This window comes from Chiloscyllium punctatum, chromosome 27 (genome assembly GCF_047496795.1).
Source record: "Chiloscyllium punctatum isolate Juve2018m chromosome 27, sChiPun1.3, whole genome shotgun sequence".
Classification (NCBI taxonomy): Eukaryota; Metazoa; Chordata; class Chondrichthyes; order Orectolobiformes; family Hemiscylliidae; genus Chiloscyllium; species Chiloscyllium punctatum.
The window spans coordinates 35,195,849-35,208,131 of NC_092765.1; the positions used below are offsets into that span (position 1 = coordinate 35,195,849).

The 12,283-nt window shown below is 39.9% G+C and overlaps 1 protein-coding gene across 1 annotated transcript in view; it reads right to left on the minus strand.

The window, feature by feature from the left end:
• The window catches only part of csmd2 (CUB and Sushi multiple domains 2), a 602,495-nt gene that overhangs the window by 18,594 nt on the left and 571,618 nt on the right, over positions 1 to 12,283 (minus strand). The window contains exons 62-63 of the mRNA XM_072548527.1: positions 10,983 to 11,095; positions 6,294 to 6,381 (exon numbers count right to left, since the gene is read on the minus strand). Of these exons, the coding sequence (XP_072404628.1) occupies positions 6,294 to 6,381; positions 10,983 to 11,095 (201 nt within the window). The remainder of the gene's footprint in view (positions 1 to 6,293; positions 6,382 to 10,982; positions 11,096 to 12,283) is intronic.

A 12,283-nucleotide genomic window follows, 5' to 3' on the forward strand; every position in this document is an offset into this window, starting at 1 on the left:
TCCCCTTTCTCTCTGATATACTTTTCGAGCTTCCCTTTAAATGCGTTGGTACTACTGGTTTAAACTACTGACTATGAGCGAGTTCTGAACTCTCTCAGGGTAACAAAGTTTCTTCTGAACACCCTCTCCCATTTCTTGGTTACATTGATGGCCTCTGCCTCTTTCCTGTGAAAGGAAGGATTGGGGTGGGAGAAGTGGGATCAAACTCATGGACATTGACACCAGTACTGGGGAAGAAGGGAGGTGTTCCAATGGGATGCTTTCTACTTGCATCATGCTGGGACCACAGTCCTGATGAATCACATATCTAGGGCTGTAGACAGGGCTTTAAAAATACATTAGACAAGAACCCTGCGAAGACTAAAGCCCAGCTCAGATTTGGAGACAGATTTGGCAGACAATAGGTGCCATCTTTAACTCCTTTCCTTAAGAAGTGGTTGGGATTAGAGGTCAACAGTGTGGTCACAGGCCATCCTATGAAGAGCATTTTCCTTTTATAATGATGGTCAAACAGTTTATCCCTGTTTTTAAATTGCCAAATTACATTGGGGAGAGAACGGTCCATGTGGGAGACTGGTTAAGAAAGGATTTAAGGCAATTTAACAAGTTGGATCCAAAATTGGCTTAGTGGCAAGAGGTGATGGTCAAAGATCATTTTTCTGACTGGAAGGCTGTGTCCAGGAGTGTACCACAAAGATTAGTGCTGTGTCTCTTGCTGTATGTTGTGCACATTAATAATCCAGATATGAATATCGGAGGTTTATTCAATAAATTCAAGGATGACACAAAAATTATTGGAGTAAACATAGTGAGGAGGAAAGCTTTAGACTACACAATGATACCAACAGGTTGGTCAGTTGGATAGACCAATAGCACATTGAATTTAACATTGAAATGAGTGAGGACTTTCGGAGGCAAGGGAGTACATATTGAATGGTAGGGCCTTAGGAAGTAGAAAGGAGATTCAATTTGGTTTTAAAAATATTTGACATTGTGAGAATTAATTATGCTAAAGGGGTAAGGCATGGCAGGAGCACTCCAACTCCTGGTTTGCTCCGCTGGTTCAATGTGGGAAGCCGGGCACATTTCTCATGCCCGGGGCCTGCATGCGTGCAAGATGTGTTTCCAGCTGCAGCTTCAAGAAACCCAAGTTTCAGAGTTGGAACAGCGTCTGGGGACACGGTGTCTGGGGACACGGCATCTGGGGACAATGTAGAGCATTCGGGAGGCGGAGAGTATCATGGATAGCACGTACACAGAGGTGGTCACACCATGGACTCAGACTCTACAGGCAGGAAAGGGAATGGGTGGCTTCCAGGCAGAGCAGGGGACTAAGCAGGCAGTGCAGGAATCTACTGTGACTGTTCCCCTGCAAAACTAATATACTGCTTTGGATACTGTTGAGGGGAAAAACCTCTCAGCAGATAACAGCAACAGCCAAATTCATGGCACCATGATTACGTGTGTTGCAGTGGAAGGGACAAATAGGCATAGAAATGCTGTAGTTAAAGGGGATTCAATTGTAAGGGGAATACACAGGCATTTTTGTGGTGGCAAACAATAGTCCAGGATGGTGTACTGCCTCCCTGTGCTCGGGTCCAGGCTGTCTTGGAGCAGTTGTAGGACATTCTGGATGGGGAGGGTGAACAGCCAGTGGTTGAAATATATGTTGGTCCTAATGAGATCGGGAAAAAAAGAAGATGCGGTCCCAAAAGCAGATTGGAGAGAATTAAAAAGTTGAAATGTAGGACCTCAAAGGTAACTATCTTAGGATTACTACCAGTGCCATGAGGTAGTCAGAGTAGAAACAGCAAGATATATAGGATAACCATGTGGCAGTAAAAATGGTGTGAGGGGGAGGGTTTTAGACTCGTGGGGCATTGGGACCTGTTCTGGGAAAGGTGGGACTCGTACAAGCTGGACGGGTTATACCTGGGCAGGATCAGGACTGATGTCCTTGGGGGAGTACTTGGTAGAGTTGTTAGGGAGGATTTAAATGAGTGAGGCGGGGGAGATGGGAACCAGAGGAGTAGGGCAGTAGATACAGAAACTGAGGAAGAGGTAGAAATCAAGGCAAATGCTACTAAGAACAAGAACAGGCTGGGAAATGTTGCCAAGAAGAACAAAGAGGTTGTCTGAAATGCCGTTGTTTCAATGCAAGGTAATGGGCAAGGTAGTTGAATTTAGAGCTTTGGTTAGTACTTGGAACAGTGATATTATTGCGATTCCAGAGACTTGGCTGAAAGAGGCACAGGACTGGCAGCTGACTGTGCCAGGATTTTGATGTTTCAGGTGTGATAGAAGGGGATGTAAAAGGGGTGGGGGGGGGGGGAGGGGGGGTTTGCATTACTGATAATGGAGTATCTCATATCTGTACTGAGGGAGGCTACATCAGAGGATTTGTGCAGTGGGACAATATGGGCAGAACTCAGGAATAGAAAAGGTGAAATCACAGTGCTGAGGATCTACATCAGGCCTCCCAACAGACAGCAGGAAATGGAGGAGAGAATATGTTGACAGCTTTTGGAAAGATGCAAAAACAGCAGGGTTGTTACGGTGGGTGATTTTAATTTCCCTTATGACTGGGACTCACTTTATGCACGAGGTGTGGATGTGGCAGAATCTATACCGACCATATGTAAACAGTTCAACCTGGGAAGGGGTGAAACTGGACCTGGTTTTGGGAAATGACTCCAGCCAGGTGGGCGAAGTTTCAGTGGGCAGCATTTTGTGGGTATTGACCATAATACTGAGAGTTTTAAGATACTCATGAGGGTAAATCTACATCAGACATGTGGGGGTTTTTCAAACGGCAGTGGATAAGAGCTCAAGAATGGCACATTCCTGTGAGAATGAACGGTAGCTTGGGTGAATTCAACGTCAAAACAGCTCAGGAAGAGAAAGAAAGGAAACAAATTGAAACTAAAAGGATAGAAAAGTGAGGCAGAAGGTAAGTAAGAACAAAAAGGACAATTTGAAATGTCAGTGAAAAGCAAGGAATGAGAGTCCATGTTTTTAACTTCACATTTGGGGACCCAAGTGGTTGACAGGCAGTCATAAGCATTGTTAAAAAGATTACGTGTGGGATATTACAAATCTACTCCAGAAATATAACAATTTCATGTGATTTGGTGCATTTGAGTAATGATGTAAATGGTGAAATGCCATTTTTCATAGGTTATGGTGGATCAATTCAACTCAGACAGGAGGTTTTGATAGTTACAGAAAAGGATGTATCTGATCTCCTTTCAAGTTGTGGTATAGTTTATGCATAAGAGACAATGAGGGGCCATTCATTAAACCATTATATTCACAGCAAATTCTGGTCTAATATATCAGGTGCAATGTTTAAGCGTGAGAATGTTAAATGTTAAATAGAAATTATGTCACAAGAATTCACCAAATAGAAAAGGCAGATTTGTCAGGGAGCACTTTTAAGAGGGAATAAAGGTGTCTTGGAGGCGAGTGCAAAACAGGTGATAGAGATTTAACAGTCTGCTTGCACTGCCCTGAAACAGTCATAGAGTCATAGAGATGTACAGCACAGAATCAGACCCTTTGGTCCAACTCCATGCTGACCAGATATCCTAGCGCAAACTAATCCCATTTGCGAGCACTTGGCCCATATCCCTCTAAACCCTTCTTATTCATATAACCATCCAGATGCCTTTTAAATCCTCTGCCAGCCCATTCCATATATGCACCACGCTCTGTGTGAAAACGTTGCTCCTTCGGTCCCTTTTATTTCTCTCCCCTCTCACTCTAATCCTATGCCCTCTAGTTCAGGACTCCATAGCCCAGGGAAAGGACTTTGCCTATTTATCATATCCATGCCCCTCATGATTTTATCAAGTAAATTGAGCAGGATGCAAAAATAAAACAAAGAACTACAGACACTGGAGGTTGGAAACAAACAAAAAAAAATTGCTGGAGAAACTCAGCAAGTCTGGCAGCATCAGTGGACAGAATACAGAATTAAATATTCCAGTGACCTTTCTTCAGAACAAGCATTGTGTAAAACTGGCCATGCATCCATTGCCACAAATGTAAAATCTGCATCATATTTCATAAAAAGGTCATCAACATGAAATATTCACTCTTTAATTGTCCACAAATGTTGCCTGATTGCTGCGATTTTCCAGTATTTTATTATTTCAGATTGACAGTCTTCTGTTTCATGTGAATAAAGAAAATTCTTTTATACTCCAAAGCTTATATTTCCAAGATGGAAAATATTTGCTGTGTATTTCTCTGGGGTTGTGATATATTATATAATCCTCACAGAGGAAAATGAAAATCACCCATTTCGAGTCTTGCTCCATGATGGATTTTTCAAGGTTACATCTTACATTGAAAAAACTTTGAATTAGGACCTTTCATGACAACTGGCTATTCCAAAGTACTTTTTGGACGATGATACACATTTCAAGTGTTGTCACTGTTGTAATGTAGCAACTAATGTCTGCCTAGCAAACTCCCATAGACAGCAATGTGATAAGGAAAAACTACACCACTTTATTGTTGCTCATGTAAGACCAACATGTATTGGCCAAGACACCAGGGATAATGCCCTTAATCTTCTCCAAATAATGGCATGCCATCTTTGAGATTCAGCTGGGATGTCAGAAGAAAGTCTTGGTGAACATCTCATCTAAAAAGTGACATGACTGACAGTGCAGCATTTAACTGTTAGGCCTCAATTTCTGTGAGGATGAAGGGAGCCTTCAGCTTCTGGAATTGGTTTTGCTGAGATAGAGATGATGTGCATATTGCTTCCAGAAGAGTATCTTTACCTGATGTGGCAGTTCCTTGCAATACAAGAGACTCAGAAGTAGGCAAAGTGCTCCTTAAAGATCCAATCCATATTTATTTCAGCTCAGTAATATATATATAAAAATTACATTTACAAGCACATCTTTGTCTGGGCCAACATCAAGCTATTAGGTACAAAGAGTAGCTTGCTTCCATCGATATGTCAGCCCGAGCTAAGATGAAGTCTGATATCTTTATACCCTCAGGTCACATGCTATAATAGTGATGAAAATGACTTTTAATGTATCCTGACATACTAACTGTTAGCCAACCCTGAACAGGAGACAGCTTCTGTCTTAGACAAAATGGTGTTGATGATCTGAATCTACAAGTACTGCCCCTGTACTTGGTCCTGTCATTTTTGAAGGCGAGGGGATGACTCCCATTACACCCCATGCTTGGGTCATAGGTTGAAATACCCAGGGGACTTTTCTTGGATCAGGTTTGAGGAGCTGGGATCAAAGGTTCAGGCCTTAGTTTAGATTGATGCTTAAAGAAATTGGACTTAAACTAACAACCTTGACTTAGGTGATAGTGCTACCAATTGAACTGTGGCTGACACAAATGAAGCCAATTTACTTCATAAAATCCTGCATGTAGAAGATGATGAAAAAAAACACAGTCAGCTTAACTTGCTGTGGCTAATTTTATTGCCAAGAATCCTTCAGCACTATCATCTCCAGGGATCTCATAGGCCACTCTTTTGTGAAACATCCTTGAGTGTCAGATTTCCTCACTAGGCTTCCTTAACTTGAAAATGGATTTCTTTTGATCATGTTTAGAGATGGCTATTCACAAAAATACAAGTTAATCCTATCGGTTTTGAAATGGGTATTGTGGATTACAGCAGTATATTGTGGGACACTATCTGTTTCAAAGTCGACAGAAGCAGTTGACAGGACAGATCACACAACCTCCAAATTCCCATTGAAGAGATGTATTATTATGGTTGTCAGTTCTTCTGCTCATAGCTATCTATCAAGTCCCATTTAAGTAAACACTATTAAGGCACTGTCTTTTCCTACTTTGAGTTCTTGGCTGGGAGCAGTGTTTTTTGAGAGCACGGATCAAGGGTTTGGGCATACATTGTGAGTGACTTTTCTAACCATTTAAAACTAATGGTTGGAGCATCATTTGTGCATGTCTCATATTTCTGACGAACTCCTGGTGATCAAGGATCCCTGTCAGAATGAGAAGCCAGAATATAACCCATTCCAGCCTCAAATCCCCAGAGGCTCTTGTGATTTGCTGTTGTGCCTTTAGTATGGTACATGGAACAGCATTCAGGACTGAAACAGACAGTGAGACAGTTCCTTCTGCTGAATTTAAGTTGGAAGAATTGAAACTACTATGAAGTTTAAGAACCAATGAAATCATGTCCAGGAGAAAAAATAATCTTCATGACAGCTGGCATTGATAAGTCCTTTAGCAGAATGATCCAGAATGATGAAATCTATTAGTTGAGAAGAAAGAAGCTTTACCTATTCTTTGGAGACCAAACTGTCCGAAGTCTTTGCCTTGTACAAATCCTTGGTACACGAATGTGCTGCCTGAAGCCTCTGCTGAAACCTGTGTGATAATTAATGAGGTCAGCAATCTTGCAAATATCTATTACACACAGGATAATTAGGGAAGGTGGCCATGAATTTATTTTCTGTAATTAGTCCTCACTGTAACAAGATTTCCATTTGTCCATCATTTGCACCCTTAATCCAGGCCTACTTCCCAGGGTTGCAAACATTTGCCTATGTCACAGATGTTGCTGTGTTGACCTGTGGCCAATGATAAATAGACCAACGGTGTCACTCAACGAATCAAAATTAATTCTTTCATGCATGTCAACTGAAATGAGCATTTATATTCTTGAAGATTATGAATTTCACATGTTCAGTTTGATTTTTTAAAATTTGTTCTTGTGATGTGGGTGTGACTGGTTGGATCAGCACTTATTGCCTATCCATAATTGTCATTTGATCTGAATGACTTACTGGAGCAGTTTTCAGAAGGTAGTTATGAATCATCCATATTGCTGTAAGTCTGCAATCAGTATTAATGGTTGAACCTAAAATACCCTGTTCATTCCTGGACCATATGTACAGACAGAATAAGTATTCTTTGGAGCACTTGGGATTAATTAGGAATGGCTGATAAATGCTGGTCTTCCTTGCAATGATCACATACCAGGGACAGTAACATAAAAAAACCCTCAAACTGGTAATAAGTCTTGACTGGTGGAAGCATTAAACTGAGAACACCCTGTGTCCCATGAAAAGGTAACTACATTTCTAGTCCTGACTGTTTCTCTATGATTCCATTAGGTTGTGCTGTTTATCTGAGACCAACCAAACTAGTACAAAAAAAGTACTCATTTGAAGTACACAAATCAAAATTTTGTTGTGTTGATTTAAACGGCATCACGTTGGAATCTATAGTATTCCTAGTATTGTTGTTATGCTAATATGGAGCATCTATAGAGTCCACTGAGGTAACTTTGTTGGAAAACACCTTCGTACTGGTACTGGGGGTTACATCTTCTCATCGAGTTGAATGAGGAGTGATATCATGTGACATCACGTCACTTCCTAAAATGATGTGTACAGTCTGATTAACCCCTTATACTATAAAGGCTGAACAGCATTCTTTAGATCAATCAGCATGGTATGCTTTGCCAATTGTTGTCCCTTTACTAGTCTCTAAGAGCTTACTTTTGTTGTAAGCATGTGTACACTAATAGGCACATTTAAAGCTTTTTTTGCAGAATGTAATTTCATAAATCGCAGAAGCATCACAGTGCAGAAGGACATCATTCAGCCTATTGTACCTTCACTAGCTCTTCAAATGAGCATCATCATCTAGTATCAATCTCCTGCTTTCTCCCTTTGCACAATATTTCTATCCATATAATCTTCCAATGATTTCTTTAATGCTTCAATTAAACCTGCTTCCACCACAGCACATTCCATACCCTAACTACTCACTGTGTGAAAAGATGTTTTTCTCACATCATCCCTTTTTTTTTCGTTCATCATTTTACATCTATGCCTTCTGGTTCTTGTTCCCTTCTGAGTGAAAACAACTTTGCCTCTCTAATCTATTGAGCCTGCTCATGATTTTAAAAAAACCTCTCTCAAATCTCATCTGAGCATCCTTCTCTCCAAGGTGCACAGTACCAACTTGTCAAATCTATCATCATAACTGAAGTTTCTCATTCCTGGAACCATGCTTCGCAATTGTTTCTGCACTCACTCCAGTGCATTCATATCTTTCCTATAATGTGGGCACCTAAAACTGCATACATTACTCCAGCTGTGGTCTAACAATTGTCTTACATAATTTCAGCATCACCTCCTAAATCTTGTATTCTATGCAGCAATTGAAAACACTGAGGGCACTGTATGTTTTATTTAGTACTTTCTCTCTCCTTGTCCTGGCATTTTCAATGAACTGTGTGCATTTATACCCATGTCTCTCTGCTCCAGCACCCCGTTTAGAATAGTACACCTTTTTTTTAATACTGTCTTTCACGTTCTTCCTTCCAAAGTACATCACCTCTTACTTCTCTGCATTGAAACTCATCTGCCACTTGTCTGCGCACTCCACCAACTTGTCTATACCTTTCTAGAGTTCTATACTGACCTTCTCACAGTTTAGAATTCTTCTAAGTTTCAGTGTCATCCACAAAATTTGCAATTGTCCCTAGCACACCTAGATCCAGATACTTAATATAAATCATGAAAAGCAATAGCTCTAGTACAGACACCTGGGGAGCCCTACTGCAAAACTTCCTCCAGCACAAAAAATAGCCATTGGCCATTACACTGTTTCCTATCACTTAGACAATCTTGCATCTACATTGCTCCTGTGCCTTTTACACCATGACCAGTAACTTTTGACCCAGTTTGTTGAGTGGAACTGTATCAAACTGTAAATCCATGCAGAGCAAATCAACATGGTTATCCTTAGAGCCTTTCTTTTACCTTTTCAAAAAAAACTCTAGCAAGTCTTTTAGAGACAATTACCCTTTTAGAAATCCATATTTACCAATGTACCAATCTACAGAATCACAGGGGAGTGGCACAAAGTGTACAGTAAAGCCGAGTGACAGGACAGTGTTACAAGGAAACCATGAGACCAGCCCAGCAATCCAGAAGAGGGGAAATATCTTAAGAGAAGCTCAGTTGTGACAAGGAACAGTAAGTGACAGACTTCAAGTCCTACCTAAACAGCAAACAGAAGGGAAAGCCTGCAAGAAAGCTCAAAAAAGGTGTGAGGATATACACGATTTGGGAAGTGGCACAAACCAAAAAACAATCAGTCGGCTACAGTGAGTAAACCATTCCAGTAAATCAAAGTATTTATGGAAATAGGGAAGAAGTGGGCACTCAAAAACTTCATCAGTAGAAAATGTGTAAAATAATTGAGAGCAGTTGATGCTGTTAAGGAACCCCACTGGTAGCTTCTCAGTAGGGGATTATAAGTGCAAAGACAGAGATCATGTTACAGCTGTAGCAGCTGCACAGAAAATTAAACATAGACACAGCAAACTGTAGGTGTCCTAGCAACAGGAGTCATGGAGGGGCAGGAAATCCTCTTCCTGGGGAATGCAGCATACCCATGGCAGCACTTCAACTCATTTGATTGTCAGACATGCAAGATGAATTCTGATATGTGGATATTGCAGTCAATGATAAGAACATTGATTTTAAATCGGATAAAGGGAAGTATGCACTGATATTTGTGGAGGTACATGATACGGGTTAAAGAAACAAAAACTTAGATCATTCTCCATTCAGCTTTGGGATTGAATTAAAGGGAAGATGCAAGCTACACTTCACTGCCATGGAGGAAATCACAGAAGCTCAGTATGTTATTCCTAAGCAGAACATTTATTTGGTCGGCAGAGTTGTGTGTGGCTCTTTACATATTGCTGCATTAGTAGATGTCATTGTGATGCCAAACCACATTAACAGAGCCTGCTTCTCTAAGTGTTCCACAGAATCTCCTATATTTAATAAAACATATGAACATTTCCTCTTGAGTGTAGAATTCATGTAACTACATAGAAAGGACATTAGTTTAAAATCTCACCAGAAAGATGGGACACCAACAATGCAAACACTGCCTCAGCACTATATTGGATTGAGAGCTCTGGACTGGGACTTGAAATTAAAATCTCCGGACCAAGAGGTGAATGCTATCCACTGAGCTCTATCCACTGAGCTCCTGCTGACAGTGGGATTAGAGGGTTCTCTCGGATCCAATGTATATAACTTTTTTTAAGATGTTGAACGTTTGCTTCCAGGAGTAGCATAGCAAGAAAAAGTCATATTCTTTCACATATGCCAACTGAAAAGATCATTTTTATTTTTGAAGGATGTGACTTTCGCCAGATGTTCAGTTTGAGTTTCCTTGTTTGATTCATGTAATGCAGGCACCGCAGGCTGGATCAGCATTTATTGCCCCCATCTTTAACTGTCCATTGATCTGAGTGTCTTCTTAAGAGTCAACCACAGTGCTTTTTATCTGGGATCTGGTGTCAGTGCAGGAACCCAGAAAACTCTGTTCTTTACTGTAACATATGCAGATAGAGTATAAGTATGGTATATATTCTAATCCATAATTAAAACCATGGGGATTTGGAGAACTATGGCCCTCATGATTTTATACTGCATGTATTCCTTGGAAACCCATTGTATCAATCCAATAATTGCTGATATTCTCTTAAATATGTGGATCAATTTGATACTAAGCTGTAACACCAAAGCTGTCTGAAATATCTCAAGAGAATTTTATCCAAAGTATTTTCTAATCATATCATCATGAAGTAGCAGAAGCACAGATTTACCTGATTGATATTATCAGTATAAACACACTGTAATGTTCTTTATTGATACATTGGATGTCCTACTGAATGGCTCGATAAGAACTTCTACTAAGGTACCGAGTAGATAAAAATGGATTTAAATTTTGGGCCTTAATTATGCATAGTAACACTGTTATATTCTATGTGTTCAATTCCTCTAGACCATAAGTGTTCCATGGTGCTGACACACAGCACCATTAATTTTCTAAGTCAATGCCACTTTGCTATTTTCAGTCCAACATATCTCAAGTACTTAGCTGTAAAATTTAACTGTGACATTTGGAGACTGACACCCATCACTACTTACATAGCCATCCAGAGCCAGGTTGTCATTCTTAAACTTGTGCACAAACATTTCAACAGGACCACGGATTGTATATAGTTCAAGAAGAAGGTGATGCTCTTCCTTTTTGTAGAAACCTGACAGATATAAACACATCCGCAATTAGATGAGAGTTATTTAATAATTCACTTTATTTTTATTAGGTTTCCATCAAGTAAACATGCAGTGGGATTAGTCACACATGCTGGATTTTATACTTAAAAAATAAAGGAAAATGTCTTGGCCCACTATGCAAGATGGGACTAGGCTTGGAAACAGACGGGGGTTCTTTGTGGAGCAAATGATGAAGTAGTTCAAATTCAGAATGCAAAGCCCCAAGATTGTGGAATTGAAATGCTAAGGCTGTAACGTACTTCTACAATTTTGCGAGTGTGAGAAAAATTCAGCTGAAGTTGAAGTAAGAATGATTGTACAGAAGATTTTGGACTTTCTGAATCAATGTATATTTTGTGATTCACTTCTCTCTGTTGGAAGTGGTGGTGGTGGCCATATATCTCATATTGTCAGCCACTGGATTACCAGGGATAAATCTCAATGAATGAAACTTCATTTTCAGGCTTGCTTTTCAGGTGGATAGTGAAGCGAAATGGTTCTTTGTTGGCAACATAAAACACAGGCATAGCCAATTTTCTACATTAACTGACATGTAGTCTATATGCCTATTAGTATTTTTTAGGCATTAATTGAATCAATGTGCATATTCAATCACATTCACATTGTAACTGCCAACAAAGAAAAGCTAAAGTTGCAAATGGATACATTTGACACATGTACCCTGAGGATAGGTTATGAAAAAAAAACAGTAAACAGCATTTTATTTTTCCCTCCATCTCCTGAACTTAACATTTTCTTGTACTAAATTTTTATGCATTGAAGGGAAACATTTCATCATCGAGATTGTAAACATCAACCCACTCACTCACATGTTTCTGCTTGAGCTAAGTACTGGGGAATAAACAAGGCCATCTCTGATGCATAACTGACGTAGATCACCATTCTTTCTACAGATTACCATTTAGATATGGAGTCTATAAATATTAGTTCAACTTAGTGAAAATACATTGTAAAAAAATTGTACCTGAGTCTGAACATCAATTTGAACAAATTAAAAACTGCCATCATTCACTTTGAAATTTAAGGTTTTATTCAATTTGTACCGGAAATGTTTGAGATTTCGTGAGAAAGAAAGCTCAGGTAGTTATGATGAGTTACGCTGGGAGGGATAATGGGTTTTGGTTTGGGACCTTGACATCAATATCATATGG